Source organism: Choristoneura fumiferana, chromosome 23, assembly GCF_025370935.1.
Source record: "Choristoneura fumiferana chromosome 23, NRCan_CFum_1, whole genome shotgun sequence".
Classification (NCBI taxonomy): Eukaryota; Metazoa; Arthropoda; class Insecta; order Lepidoptera; family Tortricidae; genus Choristoneura; species Choristoneura fumiferana.
The window spans coordinates 18774370-18794670 of record NC_133494.1 but is presented as its reverse complement, the minus strand read 5'-3'; the positions used below and the strand labels follow the sequence as shown (position 1 = coordinate 18794670).

Genomic DNA, 20301 nt, shown 5'->3' with positions numbered 1-20301 from the left:
AGAAAAGAAAGCCTAACCTAAAAACAACGTAACAACAAAATATAAATAAACCAACAATTTATTTAAAATTTTAAAAAAATATTGACAATATTATAAAAAAAAATGTGATGATGATGGGTGAGGTGAAACACAATAAAAAAAAGTTGACGACGACGAAGAGATGGGCAGGACACCGGTCAACCAGACTGTTTTTTCATTGATGTCATCTGGATCCGAGACGTGGTGCTTCACTATTATAAATATAGGCTCAGAGTTGCTCGGGATCGAATCAGAAATGAGGAGATACATAGAAGAACGAAAAAGCCGTGGTGGCCTAGTGGTTTGACCTATCGCCTCTCAAACAGAGGGTCGTGGGTTCAAACCCCGGCTCGCACCTCTGAGTTTTTCCAAATTCATGTGCGGAATTACATTTGAAATTTACCACGAGCTTTGCGGTGAAGGAAAACATCGTGAGGAAACCTGCACAAACCTGCGAAGCAATTCAATGGTGCGTGTGAAGTTCCCAATCCGCACTGGGCCCGCGTGGGAACTATAGCCCAAGCCCTCTTGTTCTGAGAGGAGGCCTGTGCCCAGCAATGGGACGTATATAGGCTGGGAAGATGATGATGATAGAAGAACGAGGGTCACCGACATAGCCAAGCGAATTATCTTGTTGAAATGGCAATGGGCAGGCCATATAGCAGGGTTAACAGATGGCCATCGGAGTCGAAAAGTTCTTCAATGAAGTCCGCGAATCAGCAAGCGCAGCGTAGGATGTCCACCAATGAGATGGACGGATGACCTGGTTAAAGCCAAAGCAACTGGAGGTCCATGGAGGAGGTCTATATCCAACTGAGGACGTTATACGGCTGGATTGATACGATGATGAGATGAAGCATACTCCATGTTACTGATGTAGTGTAAAAAACAATTCTATCCAGACATAAAACTGGCAACACAGAGCCAAGTTGACCTAAAACTTTCACAACTTTTAAGTAAAACTACATATTCACTAACATTCCCCTAACAAATTTATATCCAAACAAGCATCTACGTTACTGTTGTCTACATTTTCTTATAAAAACTTTTCTATCTACCGATAATCCACGAAAATTCCCGAAGGTACTCGTCGGGGAACAAAGTTATCTTTGCCGTTGTCCGAGGCGCTGTTGTCTATGACTTGAGAAGGCGATAGTGTACAGTTGAAGGTATTTCTAGATTTCACCACCGATAAAGATAAGTTTGCTAAGTCGTAGTTTTTGTGAAACATTTACTGAGAAGATCTTACCCTTCTGAAATTTTGATAGCAGTATGTGAGATCTCCCCTGAGGAACCTGTCTTATGGAAATATAATGTTTTTATTAAAATTATAACTTTGAAAGAGAACTCTTTAGTCTTTCGGTCTTCTACCCAGCTTACACGAATACGTCCTTCTATATCTTGTCAAGTTGGTATTTCCTTTATTCAAGCTTTTTTTGGTAGTGCATCAACTGCTGACTGCAGCACGATTCTATCGAGTGTGTCAACTATTTAATTTTTCTGTTCGCCCCAGCCTTTACATCCCACTGCTGGGCCCAAGCCTCCTCTCAGAACGAGAGGACTTAAGCCCCTAGCAATCCTATTAATATTGCTACACTATTCGTCTATCAGTCACGTCACGGGACTGTAAAAGATAGACAGCTTAATTTTATACATAATGTGTGTTGTTATTGCCGCCACATCGAAAAATAACAAAAAAAACTTGATTCCCAACTAACCAGTATTAATGACCTTCTTTTAATCCTATGGAACCCTCAGTGCGCGATTCCGACTCGCACTTTACTTTTAACAGACTTTATTTTTAACAGACATAAAAAAGGAGGAGGTTCTATGTTCGACTGTAGTTTTTTCTCATTGAGGAAATTAGGAACAATATAATAATAACCACATAATTTCTGAAGGTCGTATGAGGGCTTTATTTTACCTGTCGGCTTCACAAAGAAACACAACTCATATTGCTGTGTATTTAAAGAACAAAATGAAACAAAAAAAAACTATAATTTTACTACAAACTCCACGAACCACTTCCGGTACTCACGAATTCATTGCATATTTCCCCAAGTTCAAAAGAAAAGAGACTTTAGTCAATCTAGCGTCATTCGAATCTGAACCAAAAATATATGACGAAAAGGTTGAAGTTGCAAGTTTTGTTTTCAATTGTATACAATTTTTTTAATCACTCAACTATATTTTACCAAATTGATATTGGATTAAATTCAAATGGCTTTGTGGTTTTTTAATGATGAGGTAGTGAGATGAGATGAATAATGTGATAAGTGTAAATTAATGGATTTTTAATACAACCAAGATATATTTTTCTTTATTTATAGATATACCTAGTGTCGATCTTTTTCAACTTCGACATTGGCGGAATCAATTCGATTGGAGCAATACCAGATTTAAAAAAAATAGAGCGTTACTTTGCGGAGGTCCATATCAAGTCCAGTTGTTAGACAACTGGTAGCATGGTGTACGGTTGTGTCACTCTGAAGGTGAGCTCTGGTTGAGTTCGAAACGCGTCAGTGTTGTCAGATTTGTGTGTGTTCTTACAGTGTGGAGGTGGAGGAACTGCATGAACACGCATATTTTGCATAAGCTTAGCTATCGTAAGGTCGCGGGTGAGCAAGGAAATTCTTTTAGTTCATTAAAAAATAATTACTTAATGGGGAATACGGATACTTACCTTATTTTTCTATTAATACAATTAGTAAAATTAAAACGAAAACTTTTGGTATAGGTACTTTTACCAAGCACTAGTTTTAGGATTCCGTACTTCAAAAGGAAATAACAAAACCCTTACAGGATGTGTAAGTACAAAATATTAAAAAAATAAAAATATTTACCTGCTACAGGAGACAGCTTTCTCATAACACACCATCGCGATTTCCACTGGAACAAGAAAAAAACCATTATTTATAAAAAAACACAGCAATCTATTACCTATTATAATATCCTAATAAATATAAATATTTATATATTTATCCGCAAAAACCTTTTATTGGAATAAATGATGATTATTACCTATTATTATCACACAATGCCTGTATAATATAAAACAAAATAAAGGTAATAAATAAAAAAGTTGCCCTAAATCACTGCCAGGTGGTAAGGCGCCCAGAAGGCTGGCAGCATTACCACGCTGTATGGCAATGCTTAATCTTTGTGCTAAGAAAAAGCCAGCCCTCTGGTCACCCGAAGCCGTAATCAATTTGGACGACAATGATTTAAAAATATTAAAAGCACTCAAACCCCAAGGACCCATGGTTTCTACCCCAAACGGCTCAAAAATGTAGGCACTACTGATATATTTATTGATTAAACTGTAGGAATGTACAGTCGACATGTGGTACCAATAGTATCAACAGCTAATATACAGAATGTAACATTCATATCGGTCAATATAGAAAAGTCTGAAACTATAAGACATATGAAGATCTGTTCTTAGGAACCATGTCATCGATTTTAGTAACAGGACAAACTGCATTCATACATTAAAAAAAAACAACTTATACTCAGTTCGGGAATCGAACCCGGTCGTTCTAAAAAGTAAAACACAATAATTATGTATATTTGGATAGCGGTAGTGTAGATCATAAACAATAAATGTTACTATGAAACACGATAGTCTAGATTGAATAAAATGCATTGTATTTCATATTCTTTAATAATGTAAGTTTTATTTTTTAAAACGTCCGGGTTCGATTCCCGAGCTGGGTACAATTTTTTTTTAAATGTATGAATGCAGTTTTTCTTGTTACTAAAATCGATGACATGGTTCTTAATAACAGATCTTCGTATGTCTTAGAGTTTTTGACTTTTCCATAGTGACCGATATGAATGTTACATCCAGTATATTCAGATTGACTTTATTTAGGGTCAAGTGTCCACCAATGAAACACATAAAATTCAAAATCTGATAAATCTATTTTATTGACAGATAGAAGTCTGAATTTTTTACTGTCCTTAGGTAATTTTATTGGGTATCACGTGACATATACAGTGTGCTTTAAGAATGTGTAGTTGGTCATCAAAAAAATATAAAAAGTAAAAAATGGGAAATTTTTCACAGTGTCCACAGTGGTGTACAGAATGAAACACTACATATTTAACAATGAAACGTGAAAACTAATACAATCTGTTTCATAATTTTGGGACGTATTTATGTAATAGGTTAATAAAAAAATGCACGAATGTAATCAAACCGTTTTAATTACTTTAACTTTGATTAAAGTTAAGACTGATTAGTCTTATTAGGTGTTCCCCATGCGTAAATGTTTCATTGTTGATTACCTAAGGTATTTTATATCAACCTCGAATTTTAGACTACTAAATTATGCCACTTTAACAAGCGATAATCTACGAAATACGTTTAATATAAAAAAAACGTCAAATAATTTAATAAAAAAATACAAAAAATGCTTAAAACCCTTACTTTTGTGTCAATAAACTGAAAAAGCTCCGTAGGCACGTGTTCCTCCACGTGACGCCAATGCAAACTGGGGTACAGTGGGGGGTTCTCAAGGGTGTCCTTACGCGATAAAGTGCACTATCTCGCAAGGTGGCACTTTAGAAATATCGCAATGTTTCACTGTGTACCTAAGTTTATTGTTGGACACATGACCCTAAACTATTTATTTTTACATTTATTAATTTTGAAAAATCTATCCAATGATAATCCACTCCACACTATTGGGTATAGACGACAAAAAAAAACATCCCCATTTTATGGGTAGGTAGGTACAGGTCAGGTAGGTCACCTAGCTCTAAAATATATATTTTATTACCGGTTATTTATATACTCATACAAAATAAGCTAAGCCGTGGACGGATGGACATTGCGAAACTATAAGGGTTTTTTGTAGGACTACTAAACCCTAAAAATTCAAACGAACATGATGCTGCATCTCAAATTGGAACCGTTTCATAATTACTTGCAACAATTAAAATACATAGGCACTTTTAACAACAATTACAGCATACTCGCCATGATTGGCAACCACGCGCAAAAAATTAAATCGCTCGCAAACCCAAGCAATAAAAACAGTTGCCACGCAACGTTGCCGCTCCGACTAAACAACGATAATCGCCGACAATTGCGCAACAGCGTGAAACGTTGCCAGACCGAGCAACGTCGACCAACAGTCGACGTCCACATATCGACGCGTAGACATGTCGCTGATGAGATCGTACGACATAGATTTAATACAGCTAATAGATGCTGTGGCTAAAAGACCTGCTTTATACGACAAGACGCATGCGCATTATTTTCACGTAAAATACAAGCAGAAGCTATGGAGGGAAGCGAGCAAAGAGGTAAGCCATTTACTATAATATAATATAACATTATCATCAACTCTGGCTATTGTTCCACTGCCGGACACAGGTCTCCAAGAATCCTAGGCGGGTGAAGTGCGGATCGGGAAATTTTACTTATTTCGTTCAAGCAGCTCTCATTTTACAGGTTTATAGTTACTAATAGCGATTAATAGTGGCCAGTGGGTGTAACATATTTTTAGTTTCTTACATTACATTACTTTCTAGATTAAATTATTTATATTCAATATCATCCATCATCATCATCATTCCAGTCTCTATACGTTCCACTTCTTGCTTATTTATATTATTTATGATCATTCCGTAATTGAAAAATATTAATGAAAAAGTAAAATGCCTGTCTACCGGCACGTTCAAGATAGATAACACTAAATGTTACATTAAAACAAATTACAACATTGTTGACGTGTTTGAGTGGCGCCCTGCGGTTAAGATCGCGGGATCGCGGTGGATGCGGAACGCACAAGACCGGTCTGAGTGGAGAGCCTTGGGGAGGCCTATGTCCAGCAGTGGACGTCTTTCGGCTGACACAATGACGTGATTGCTAGTTTTTAAGTCAAGTTTATCTTAAGCAGTGTTAGGGTTAGGGGCTGAGGGTTTTTCTTTAATATTTTTTTAAGTAATAGTAGTCACGGAGCATAAGCTTCAAAAATTGCAATTGTTTAAAAAGCAACATTTTAATTAAGTTTTTCTTTGTAATAGCTTGCAAGCCAGTAAGTGAATAAACAAAAATTTTTAATTAGGTAATTTAGCATTTTTTTTCTTTAGGTATTCCCGCATTGGGATTCGATGCAACCGCAACGTAAAATGAAACGTGGTAAGTTTTTTAATTATATTCTCTGACTATCAAAGCATACGCAATTATTAATGCTGTCTTATACGCAAGACTAGCTTTTGCCGGCGGCTTAGCCACGTGGAATTCGGTTATCGCGCGCTGTTCCCTCGGGAACTGTGCATTTTCCGGGATAAAAAGTAGCCTTTGTCACTTTCTGGCCCATAAACTATCACTATGCCAAAAATCACGTCGATCTGTCGCTCTGTTTCGACGTAAAAGACGGACAAACATACAAACACACACTTTCGCATTTTTTTATTAATTAATTTCCAAAAATCATACACATCAGCAACATACAAAGTAATATCTGTCTGGCAGACCCCAAACTAGGCAGAGCCTGTATCTTGGGGCCTTGGAGTGCACTATACTATAAACGATTATCATATCTGCAATACCTAGTAGACGTCAAGTGGAACTTACCTATATTTTATTTATAATATTAACTGTATGGATTATTGATAAGAGAAGAATGGCAAAAAATAAAGCACAATTTTATTGCTTGTACTTGAAAGGTTTAGGACTATGCGTTCAATCCTGCAAGCAAACATACAGGTAAGCAAAGCATGCAAGCAAGCATGCAAACAACAGATCAAACATGCATTCTACCAAATGTGCAAGCAAGCAGAGTTAGTACGCCAGTGGTGGTAGTGATTTAGTATATTTTTTTAATATAAATAATGTAATTTAGTATAATTTTTTATTTGTTACTTATAGCTATTTCCCGCGACTCCACGCAGAATTCGTTTATCGCTATCCCGCGCGAACCATGCTATTTCCGGGATAAAAACTACTCTATGTCCTTCCCTGGGACAACCTCTTTATAATATTATTAGTATAGATTAAGTAGTAATTTTACTCTTCAGATAATTATTGGTTCTTCTATTGTTATTATTACACTGGCTGACCCTACATGCACCATAGTCTACATGTATATATACTAGAATTTAGATATAAGAATGACTAACCCTTTGTCTATAGGATGATGATGTATATACTAACAAAAAAGGATAATTTCATTATGTGTAAATTATTTTAAATAAAAAAGGTACAATTGAAGTTACACTAAACTATCCTAAAAATAAATTAACTATATATACAATTCCCCCAAGTCTTGTCCCTGAGGAAGAGTGCCCATAAGGCTGGCTGCATTTCCGCGCAAATCTGAAATAAACATTATTGTTACAGTTCGAGAGATCCAGCAGCGATGGAAAAATTTACGAACTTGTTTCACCAGAGAACTAGCGATGCAGCGCAAAGAACAGCAAGATAGGAATGAAGGAAGAATGGTGAAGCCAAGGAAGATATACGGATATTTCAAAAAAATGAGTTTCCTTTTAGGAAAAGAACATACCTTCCAAGTATCAGATAACGACGAGCACAGCGAAGTCAAAGATGATCCACTTGACAGAAATTTTAAGATTGAATTCATAGACGATATCGAAAGTGACGAGAAAATTGAAGATGACGAAGAATTGGAAGGTGATGAATTTGGAGATGATGAAACAACAAAAGTTGTCAGTGAACCCGAACTGTTTCAGAATCAAATTGTTGATATGAGTAGAACTGAGAACATCGTAAATGCCAGAAAGAGATTCAATGACTACGATGAAGATAAGCATTTTTTATTGTCATTAATTAATACATTCAGAAAGTTTAATGACAAACAAAAGATTGAGGCCAAAATAGAAATTCTACAAACCCTGAAAAAGATACAGTTTGCTGATGAATAAATTGCTATTGTTATAACATTCCCCCTTTTTTATTACATACCGTTTTATAGGAACCAATTAAGTAAAAGCTATACAATTTAAGTGACAAAAAAGAGCAGCAGTATTGGCGTTATTTAAAAAAACTTGAAAAACTTTTGGTTTATTTTGCAAAATGTTAAAACGGCAAAATATCAGTTGTTTTGCAATGCAACGAAGCCAGGGTTTTAATTAAAATAACACTGATATAAGAAATAATGGAAATGTCTTCGGTTAAAAGTATTGATTGATTTAGTCGTTATTCGGCTTTATAGATATAAGAATGAACTTCAACCTATTACGTCACACTTTTATACTGATTGTTGTTGAACAAATGTGCACTACAGTCACGTTAGTGCGACACATATATTTGTCTTCCTGCAGGATGAGAGCGTACTCCATGATATCCATCGATATCTACATAACATCTACAGCAAACGTTCATCATACAAAACAATAAGTTTTTTTTGAGGGAATACGTTTGCTCAACTACTATTAACCACACCTCACTATTGGTGTATACAAGCATTTAAGTTTTTCGGTTGGTTGTTCGGATTCCCTGGTTGTCTAGTTGGTAGGACGCCCCTAAATTAAGTGCGAATCCCGTGTAGCGATGCAAAAAATCTTCTCGTTTTTAATAACAAGGTAACGCATTTCAAACTCAGTAGCAAGGAAAAAGGTTGTATTAATTATTTTAGACACTCTTAATTCTGTAGCCATTTAGAAATGCAACGGACTAAGTCAAATAAATGCGTGTCATGCAATTTACTTCTTGTGTTACTTTGTTTATGGCTGGATTTTAGTTAATTATGTAATCTTATATCACTATCTTTGTCTATCACTTGCAGTACATTGTTTTCATTAAACGTGCTTTAGTATTTAAAAACATATGATAAATACGTGCCGTTCTGACATAAGAATAAGTTATCACTTCATATCCTAATCGGATTCTTAAAATTGAGATACTTTTGAAAAACAGATATTATTGGAATAAGTATAAGTCAAATCCAATGAGATTGTGGAGTTAATGTAGACAGGAGTTAGTACAGAGCGAGCGCGAAGCTTAGGCTTGGACTGAACAATAACCTAACCTACTTAGGAAACTTGAAAAATCCCCGACACTGTCATTTCTTAGTTAAATATCTCAAAAACGGCTCAACCGATTTTGATGAAACATAGCTGAGAACTAACACAGAAAAGCTTGCTTCCACATAAAAAAACCGTATCGAAATCGATCCATCCGTTTTAGCGCTACGATGCCACAGACTGATAGCTTCAAAATTAGAACACCCTGTTGCGTCGGAAGTTAAAAATGCTTTCGTATGTCGCTGTCAGGTCGCATTTCTCCACCGTTTCCAGTAAAAATATGTGATCAGCAGTCATAAAGACGCAGCTATTGCAAGATCGCGGGTGAGCAAAGTAATTTTCTATAGTTCATTAATAATATTAATAGACCTCCGTAAAATAACGCCTAATGCCTGGTTCACATTATTTCAGTAAAACTTGCTTGTAGCGATACATTGCGGGGTGACAATTCAAACGAGTTACACAAGATCGATGGAGCACCGCAGTGCCTGTCACTGGAACCGTTTTACAGTACCCTTAGTGTAAGGTTGCGGTTACAAAATACGTCTCGATCTAGTTCGCGTTAAAATCTCAATTTATATGGAAACACGAACAGCGCCTCTAGCGGAACGTTTGCGATATTCGTGTTTCCATACAAATTGAGATTTTGACGCGAACGCGATCGAGACGTATTTTGTAACCGAAAACTTACACTAAGGGCACTGGAATATTGTGAACCGGGCATATTTCAATAAATCAAGTATTAATTATGTAGTCCTTTCTAGCGGTTTAACATCACAGTCCTAACTCGCAGTGCAGCATGTTGCGTGCACCGCTGCACTTTCCGCTTGCTATCAACGCAACACCGAATAAACAACATATTATTTTCCTACAGCCTTCACGCGTGGCTCCGCTCGCGTGTAACATTGGATCTGGCACTTAAATTGAAATTCCCATGGGATGGGATGGCCCACAGTTGCAATCGTGGTCTTCATTGCATGAAGAACACCATCCTGTCATGTTTCTAGAGTAAGGTTGAGATTCAGGATTTTTACAAGCTTTTATTTAGTTTCACCTGTCCCGTTGACTGTCTGTCTGCCTGTAATCAAATCTAGCAAGTTAAATTCGACCCACTTCCAGTAGTTGGATTGACTTGAAATTTGTATACTTATGTACATTGCGTGACAATACAATAATCTGGTAGTGACATCCTGGTAATCCTGCCAGGATCGTCTCCACAGGATGGAACTCTTCAACGGTTAATGGCATCGACTTTTAAAATCAAAAAAAATTAAGGGAGGCTCCCATACAACAAACTTGTTTTTTTGCCGTTTTCTGCTAATGTCTAATGTTGTATAAATAAATAGTACGAAACCCTTCGTGCGCGAGTCCGACTCGCACTTGGCCGGTTTTATAAATGAACTAAGCCGTCTGTCAAAATAAACAGAAATAAAAAAAAAAACACCATGCGAAGACAAACTTTTGAACAAAGACTTCTCAATTTAAATCTTCAACCTAATAATTTCATAGTGGTTAGGTAAAATTTATGACGGATATTTCAGTGGTTATTCTCTCCCATAATACCGTTTAGACTGCTCAGGCATGCGCAAGTAACCGTCTATTATGCAAACTAATTTTAGGAACACACAACAATGCATGTTTTGGACTAGCTTCGGTATCATGCTCAAGTGTTAGTCACTACTAGACCGATAAAGTGAATCATTTGTTGACATCCGCTGCCATTGTTTTAAAGACATCAAAGGGATCATTAACGCCCATTGCTAGGTTGTAAAATGTATTAATAGAACACTATCCTACCGAACCACTAGGTTTGAATTAGATAATACACCTTTTAAGTAGAGAATTATAGAAACCGAGCAATTCTTGTATCTTTAATTTATTTCAGGAATCTCAAACGGCTTTTGTACTTAAATATTTATTTACTTAAATAAAAAAAAACAAAAGAAGTACAGATTAAATAAAATAAAATAATAATAATAATAAGAAGACAAAGAACTTACCTAAGAAATCTTAACTAAATATGTTACTATAAAAATAAAAATTATAAAAAGAAAACCCCGTCCAAAAGATCTGCCTGTGGCAGAGTTCCCATGATGCTGGCCGCATTACCCCTTTGGACCGCAAGTGCGATCCGCTGGGATAAATACGTACCAGCTCTTGGGTCCCCAGAGGTGTCGATCAACCGGGAAGAAAGGGCCTTTATGAAACACTTCATATCAGCTGACCAAGGCTCTAGAGTCTCAACAGCAAGCGCTGCAAACTCGTAATCTTTTAATAAAGAGGAGTACTTGCGGCGCTTGAGGAGTTGGGCCTGCCGCAGCGCCGGCTTGTGAGCTAGTTGCCTGGATGTGGGACAGAGCGAAAGTATCAACGCATGTAGCGTCCCACACCAGGGCCCTACCGAGCTTCCACGGCACCAGGGTGACGCCGTCTGGACGCTTGCCATCGTTCCTTCCAAAGCTATGGATAATCACAAAAACACAAAATAACACTTTAAAATACCACGCGCAAACAACGATGAACTTTGACAGCAATAGACAGATGACATTTGAATTGAGTGTTAGTGCAAGAAATTAGTTCTATCGGTTTTTGCGCAATATGGCGTGTTTTTTTATAATTCTGGTCAGCCTTTACTTGGTCCACAAGCTACAGGTATACAGCGATGTACATGCTCGAAACAAAGTTATTTTAACCTGCTGCTGCTGCTGTTAAAGGGTTAACGCCACACCCTAGCAAGTTATTTCCATTAGTATGAACGCGTGAGTCATGTCATGAATTTCAGTTTGATTTCTGGCTAATCAAGTTTTCCGAATAATTATGACTAACCTACACCCTACACCTTAGTACCTGCAGCCCCTCTCCTAAGTAAAATGCACGCAGTGTGACCCCATTTTATGTAAATGGTTACCGTCATAGACAAACGGACATAAAAAAAATAGGGATTTCGGATTGCCTGTATGTTGTGCAATAATAGATACGTCCATACCATATTTAAAGTTAGGCGGTAGCCTATAGGTTTTTCGGTTATAATGCTTAACTAGCCCAAATTTCTCTCTACTAAGACGTTACACTGACAGAGTGGTGCGTGATCATCGGAAAAAGATTGGTTGCACCTTCATGAGGACTTTCTTGGGAAAATAGTATTTTATTGTATTGTTAAACTCTTTATTGTACATAAAAACACATGAAAATAACAGAACACAGGATAATAAGATGTACAAAGGCGAACTTATCTCTTAAAGGGATCTCTTTCTCTCATATCACACACAAGAGTAATAGTGTAGTGGTTTCTCCCTGCTTTCCACATAGCATGATGGAGTCCGGAGTTCGTAGTTGGCAATACAGAGCGCTGCTGTCCCACTCTCACATTAGGTCCCTTAGTCGCCTTTTACGACACCCACGAGAAGAGATGGGTCCGTCCCATTCAAAAACCGGTAAAAAATTTGATCATCATCATGTCAGCCGAAAAACGTCCACTGCTGGACATTGGCCTCTCCCAACCCAAGGCTCTCCACTCAGACCGGTCTTGTGCTTTCCACATCCACCGCGATCCGACGATCTTAACCAGGTCGTCGCTCCATCTTGTTGGAGGCCTACCGACAGCTCGTCTCCCGGTCCGCGGACGCCATTCGAGAACCTTCTGACCCCATCGGCTATCAGTCCTGCGAGCAATGTGCCCTGCCCTCTGCTACTTCAGTTTCGCAATTCTTCGGGCACAAATGTAACCCGTATTAATTCTAGAAATAAAGTCACGTAGGCTACCGTACTACACATCGATGTTATCAATAAGCTGTCAATTGGAGGTGATAACATATCACTGTGATAAGCAAACAGACGTACCTGTGTTGGTGGGTAGCCTAGTTTACGTAGAATTTATCGTTTTAAGGGATCAGTACCCAAAACGTGACAAACAGAACCATACACTAAATAGTATTTAAGTTTACCTTTTACTACCACTAACCATTCTACGGATCTTTGTTGTCCGATATAAAGATTATCATTATTATAAGCTATCAATGACGCTACACCTGTCTGTCTGTGGGTCCGTCACAAGCCTGTATCTCAAGAAGCGAAATAGATAGACACCTGGAATTTATTTGTAAGGTGTATTTCTATTGCCGCTGCAACTTATCTAAGGCTGCAACGAATAATGAAAATAAAAAAATATCCTACACTGCCTAGATAGAGAGAGGTACATGTTGATTGAAAGCAGAGTGCTGGCTATCACTGCATTAAAAAAAAATAGTACGGACCACTTGGAGTACGAGTCTAACTTGGACTTAGCCGATTTTTTAATTTACACAAAACCTTGAGCGCGAATATTTTTTATTCAACTTTAAATAGACCTACCTATGTACCTACTTTAACAAAATGTGACATTGTTGTAGGTAAAGTTGCTATCCGATGTACTTTGGAACCCGCAGCGAATATAGACAACAATGATTTGACACTATACCATTAGTCATGACAGTATAACCACAGATAATATACTCGTATTAATATAAAAACTTCCTGCCATTCTTGCTAAGCAGTAGTCTATTCTGCTACTAGAATAGATTCCCTGACTAATATAGTGATAGTATCTCTAAGATAGTGTTCATAGAAAGTAGCTTATCTTATCATTGTTGAGTTTTATTAACTGAAGTGTTATGTAAATAAGAAATTAATGAAAGAAGCATAAATTATCTCATTACAAGGAGAACGTATATTGGCTGGGAAGATGATGAAAGAGAACTGGATGATATGGCGTGGCGCTGTAACAACTAGATTCGTACCGAGTTGCCTGAACTTCTTAGGATATCTACACACTAACTCACTCTTCTCTCCCTCTCTCTTTCTCCAGGTTGCCTAAGGAAAATGTTGAATCCTTCCTGAAAAATTTTCAACGACCATCTTGGCTTCGCGGCTATGCTCGGGAGGTTTCTGTACAGGCACAGAATAAGTAATAGTACAAGATACAGGATCGAATCAGCAATGAAGAGATACGTAGAAGAACGAGGATCACCGATATAGCCATGCGGATTAGCTCGTTGAAGTGGCAATGGGCATGCCATAGAGAAAAGAAAGAAAGAAAGAAAAAACATTAGAGCACGGAGAACAGATAGCCGTTGGGGCCGAAAAGTTTTCGAAACGATGTAAAGTCTCGAAAACTCAAGTAGACCATGGATCGGCAAGCGTAGCGTTGACTTAAGGCCTTATTGTCGAACACACTTGGAATTATTATCGTTTTCACCACTTCTTTCTATACTACTTAAAACTAGTTTTTTTTTTATTCAACTGGATGGCAAACGAGCAAGTGGCTCTCCTGATCATAAGAGATCACCACCGCCCATAGACACCTGTAACACCAAGGGGATTGCAGATGCGTTGCCAACCTAGAGGCCTAAGATGGGATACCTCAAGTGCCAGTAATTTCACCGGCTGTCTTACTCTCCGCGCCGAAACACAACAGTGCAAGCGCTGCTGTTTCACGGCAGGATTAGCGAGCAAGATGGTGGTAGCAATCCGGGCGGACCTTGCACAAGGTCCTACCACCTGCAAAAGAAGAAGCTTCCTAGCTTAGGAAGAGATGGTGAATGCGATCGCGAACGTCAATGCGTTAAGCAATACGGCCTTTGTTTAAAGTCGCGGGTTCACATCACAGTGGACGTACGTCGCTTCCAACTTCTACCGAACAACGGCTAACCGATAGTGTCTTTTCCAACCTCGACATCGGCGGGATCATCGATAGTATCGATGGAGCTATACTTTCAAGAATTGAATTGAATTGCTTCCAACTGATGCAACTGAACGTCTATAGGGAGACCTATACTGCCCCCCTAAGCCAAAAGGCGCTATTTCAAAAAAATGCTTTGCTGTCGTTTACACCATGTGATGGAGAAGGTTTTAAGCTACACAGTAGTATTAATAACTCAAAAGTGTTTTTTTTTTGAGATAGCGCCTTTTGGCTCAGGTGGGCAGTATATCCAACAGTAGGCGTCCTACGAGTACAGCTGATATGTAATATTTGTGGTGGTAATTACCTTCTTTCCGTCCCGGAACTTGACGGTGCCCTCGATGATGGAGGTGGCGGGGCTGTTGTCCGCCATCTTGCGAGTGCTCACGACATGCGCCCGCGCACCCTCATGGCGCTACTCGCGCATCGCTACCTCTCTCTGTTAGCTGGAACAAGAGAAGGTTTTAATTGCACGTTGCAAGAACTCTTAATAAAAATGAAATAAAGAATAGAAGAAAAAGTCAGTACTAATATTATAAAAGTGAAATTTTGTGAGTAAAGTTTGAGCTTGTGTGTGTGTGTGTGTGTGTGTGTGTGTGTGTGTGTGTGTGTGTGTGTGTGTGTGTGTGAGAGAGAGAGAGAGTTTGTTACTCCTTCATGCCAAAACGACAGCACGAATAATGATGAAATTTAGGTGCTTTTTATCCCGATATTCCCACGGAATTTCATTTAATTTTAACATGTATTGTGATAAAATCTGAACAAATATGAGCTAAAATCAACTCCTCTCGTAGATGCTTCATGGTTGTATGTTAAGCAGCTTTTGTTTGTATGCATATCACAGTGACGTCATTCGTTAAAATACACGGCGAAATAAATTGACTTGATCGCTTTTGAATGCAGTAAGTGAATCGTTCAACGCGGCTATTCATGCACGAAACTCATCGGTTTCATTTTCCATTGATTGTTATGCTGGGTATACACTCGTGCTGTTAGTCAGTTTAAATTCGCTACTTAGATCAAAAATCGAATTAGAAAAAAAAAGAATAGGTATTGTGGAAATCTCGGTCGCCCAGGTCACTACCTGCTCAAAAACAATAATTTAGCTTTCAATCCAAATAATTTTTGGAAATCCTAATAGGACTTTCGTAACATGCCGAAATTGCAGACCTAATGCTTCACGTGAGAAAAGCCGCCAATAAATTGTAGTAGAAAATAAAACCTAAACAAACGATCTTAAACTAAATTTCGCCAGTTTCTTCTAATCACATATACTCCCTTAATTAACGGTGTAAGGGAAAGCCTAAACAGCACAATAACGAATTTGCAGAGAACTCCGCTGGATACAGTAGTATCAAGTTAACACGGATATCTTGTTAGGAATTTCTGTCTGTTTGTTTTGTTAGAAAACTTGTGAGCAAGCTAGGTGCTTAATGAATACGTGAGGCTACTGTTTGTAAATTGAGTGATACCCGTGCAACAGCTTTAGTGACGTCGGTTGAAGTATGCACAACTAGTAACGGGAAACATGCATGGAACACAATTTTTAGGGTTCCGTACCCAAAGGGTAAAAAAGAAAACCCTATTACTAAGACTTCGCTGTCCGTCCATCCGTCCGTTTTACTTAAATAATTTAAACGGAGTACAATTAGAAAATAAAAGGTTACTTAACGCAAAAATCATGAAAATGAAATTTACATTCTATCTTTTTATAGAAAATGAAAGTGTAGACTAGACATACATATTTATTACGGTCTTTCTTCTATAGAGATACAGCCATAGGGTGTGTGTATAGGCACAGAAGTAGATTATGGCAACATAAATAAGGGTTTCGTAGGCTCACTTAGAACTCAGTCTATAAATAAATTCACTAAACTAAAAGGACATTACGTACACAAGCTACTTTTGTCTGCCAACTTCGTCCCCCTTTTTCCCGGATTCCGACAAAACCGCCGAAGTTTAAAATTAAAAAAGTTCAAAATTTCGATACTTCAACATAAATGCGAAAACACCGTCCTCGGTTCACGCCCGATCGAGTTTCGAACGATTCCTTATTGGTACTTTTAAAGTAAAATGAGGGATTTGCAAGTAAATCAAGTCTTCAATAATTCTGTCGGAATTTACAGAAGTTGAGGAATTTAATAGGAACTTCGGACACTTGTAATTGTAAATTAAAATAATTAAAGTTGGTCACACTTCGAGTACCGAATACAAAAATAAATATAGATCTAGAGAATAACCATTTGGGAATACAGGCGTGATGTTTGTGTGTGTGTGTGTGAGAATAACTTCCATCGTATTTTGTCGGGGTTCAGTTAACTTCAGTAAGTTTTTTGAGAAAGCGAGATAGATAAGATACGACTTTTCCGATAAAATACGACGGCAAAACATTATTCACTACACACTTAAAATGCGTAACAGGTTTGATCCAACGCACAGATGAACAGATTCAAAAGTTCTGGAATGGTGACCGCGGATCGGCAAGCGCAGCGTAGGACGACCAACGAGATGGATGAGCCGGCTCACAGTGGATTGTGGATGCAGGCCGCTTTCGACCGAAGCGACTGGAGACCTGTGACCAGCAATGTATTTCCTACGGCTGATGTGACGATGATGATGAACAGGTGCTATAAATGGTGACTTCATGTAGTTACGCCACTAAGGCTATGCTGGGGTGAAGATGACAGCCGATTTTATTACATACCTATTCTCACTCTTCATGTCCGTTATGACGCGTTCATGCGCAAGAATGACTTGCAAGCGGTCTTTTTCTTAACGTATGTCTGCATCCCACACCGGAACATGAGTACATTCATAGTTTCATCATCATCATCATGTCAGCCGAAAGACGTCCACTGCTGGACATAGGCCTCCCCCAAGGCTCTCCACTCAGACCGGTCTTGTGCTTTCCGCATCCACCGCGATCCCGCGATCTTAACCAAGTCGTCGCTCCATCTTGTTGGAGGCCTACCGACAGCTCGTCTCCCGGTCCGCGGACGCCATTCGAGAACCTTCTGACCCCATCGGCCATCAGTCCTGCGAGCAATGTGCCCCGCCCACTGCCACTTTAGTTTCGCAATTCATAGTTTAACAATTTCTAATAGAAGATGCACTTTTTTCTTGGTGCTTACTACTCTAAGCGGTCGAGTTCTAGCTATAGCTCAAACAAGAGCCTGTGTGTGAGTCCTATAACTGTAGATTAGCGTTGATGGCAGAACAGCGTTCTTGGGGACAATTTTCAATCACGTCACTGTATTGCTATAAAATTACAGATCAAGCGGTGGCTTTAGTTTAAAGTTTTTTTGGTGTTTATAGTTTGTAGTTGTAGATTTAATATATAAGTTATTAAAGAAATGCTATTTTAATTCCAGGTAAAATATATATTTTTTTAACTTATCGATAAAACGAGTTAGAGCTGTAATTTTATATTAGATACTTTATTTGAATTTAAAATTCAGACACTTTTCGAATGTGATCCTCTAGCAATGTGATTTTAAAAAATTCCCGTATTCCTCGTAGCTCCCCGATCTATACTGCCGAGTTACCTCACTCGTTATTTTTACACTATGGTTAAGTATTAGAATTAAATCCTTCAACAGAGCGTACATAATCGTGCAACTCGTAGCGGATGTCGCTTTTTGCTGGAAATTTTATGGTTTCTTTTTTCATTTCAACTCCAAATTACGCCCATCGGGTGTGAAATTTACATACAGTGTATTTAAGTATCGGGTTACAGTGTTGCGTATTGCAAAGACGCTGTTTCCGGTAGTTTAATGGATCATATAGTAGGTAAGATACAGGTCAATATTCGAAACTAATAAACGCGAAAGTTTGTGTGAATAGATGGATGTTTTTTACACCTTCACTTTTAAACTGGTGGTGATTATCATTACCTATCATAATCATCGCCACCATCATCGTCATCATCACCGCTATCATAATCATCATTGTAATTACACTAATTACTGCCCATGTGTTAACTATAATCATCATCATCACCATCAGCATAATTACTGTCTGTATCATAACTATCATCGTCATTATCATCATCATTACCATCATCATCGCCACCACCATGTTCATCATCATCATCACCACCATCAACATCATAATCTCCATCATAATCATCATCGTCGTCGTCCACGACGTATCCAACTAAAGCGACTCCCATAATGCTTTAATCCGGGCCTTTACTGTACCGGATTCTAACGTGGGTTACGAACCCGGACGTCTCAATTACCTGAATACCGACACAATATATTTATGTATAGAAGTGTATGAAGCCATCAATCTGCCAGGAGTGGGTAAGCCGCGAGTATCCTGGGACTGTGGGACAGGTGGATGAGGGACAGGACCGGGATTACTATGGCTGCTAGGGTTGTGTACAGGTGGAGTGCATAATGAATTTCCGGGTTCACCTCCTTTTCCCAACTTATGATTCTCAGACGTTTAATTTGCCAAACTGTTTCATTGCCCAACTCACAATTTTCTATAAAACCATGTTTTTTTCGGAATTTTCATAAAACAAATCTAACTTGGAAGCATTCTACACGTCCACTGAACGTAGGGACCCCATACATCCCTTTATTATTATTATTTTTGTATTTTTTGTTCTTTAATTGTATACTGTAGTTCTTAAGTATTTTATTTGTATTTTTTTTAATGACTGCCTAATTTCTTGCGGCGCATTCTTCTTGGCAATGATGGTCTTTCCGAAAGCGCTGGTAGTTTAAAAATGACGTGTAAAAGTGCCCATTGCGGCCTATTTACTGAATAAATTACTTGAACTTTGAATTTTGATTTGTCCCGCACCACGCAGCTGCCCTTTCTCAAACTGTTTTATTTTCACTTAATTTATGATTAACGCCTACTCAGGCATTGTTTGTTGGAACAAAAATCTGAGAGTCGAATTGAATAGAATCCTTTGTTTAATATAAGTAATTGGCATAAAGCTTAGAATTCATTAATAGATTAATATTATCAAATATAATTCAAAGCGGAGCATACGAGTAAAATTTTGATATTAATTGATTAAAAAATTGTCGCAATAAAAGGTGTTTAATTTTATTTATTTGCAAAAAAATATCACAAGGCACAGAATAATAATAGTACCTACAAGTTACAAGTAACAAGATAAAATTTCAACATGAAAATTTCTGCACCTATTCTATTTCAGTTTTGACCGTTACTCAATCCTACTGGTTATCACAGTGTCCTAAAACGCCAAGAAATCAATAACAAACCGTATCAATTCCAATAACAAAGATAACATATCAACTTAAGCGTGACGGCCCTGGCCATCTGCTACGACAGATGTAGCTTTTGTGAGAAGCCATTGTTGAATCTGTATCAGTGGGTGCAAAATTAACAGTATCTTACAATGTGTAAGAGTTTTTCTATTGAAGATTGCGGCAGATGTTGGAAATTTGATCTGCGTTTGTGTTTTGTAAGATTTTAAGGACAGATTTGGCCGTTGGTTGTGGGGGTAGATTGAAAAAATATTGAAGTGTTGAAACGAACTTAGTTTTTATTGTTGTTATGCTTAGGTATAGATTTTACAGTTTTTT

General features: G+C 38.0%; 2 protein-coding genes across 2 annotated transcripts in view; one reads left to right on the top strand and one right to left on the bottom strand.

The window, feature by feature from the left end:
* Positions 1–20301, bottom strand: part of LOC141441077 (uncharacterized) — a 356648-nt gene that overhangs the window by 318178 nt on the left and 18169 nt on the right. Inside the window, 1 exon segment of the mRNA XM_074105714.1 lies at positions 15042–15180. Coding sequence (XP_073961815.1) covers positions 15042–15107 — 66 coding nt within the window. The 5' untranslated portion in view covers positions 15108–15180.
* On the top strand, positions 5166–7937 carry LOC141441021 (uncharacterized). The gene is made up of 3 exons (XM_074105639.1): positions 5166–5331; positions 6121–6169; positions 7373–7937. Exons 1-3 carry the CDS (start codon positions 5188–5190, stop codon positions 7915–7917), a joined length of 738 nt encoding a protein of 245 aa, XP_073961740.1. The 5' UTR covers positions 5166–5187; the 3' UTR covers positions 7918–7937.

Coding starts and splice junctions, on each gene's coding strand:
- LOC141441021 (XM_074105639.1), top strand. CDS start 5,188: ATGTCGCTGATGAGATCGTACGACATAGATTTAATACAGCTAATAGAT. Junction 5,332..6,120: donor GGAGGGAAGCGAGCAAAGAG/GTAAGCCATTTA, acceptor TTTTTTCTTTAG/GTATTCCCGCATTGGGATTC. Junction 6,170..7,372: donor GCAACGTAAAATGAAACGTG/GTAAGTTTTTTA, acceptor TTATTGTTACAG/TTCGAGAGATCCAGCAGCGA.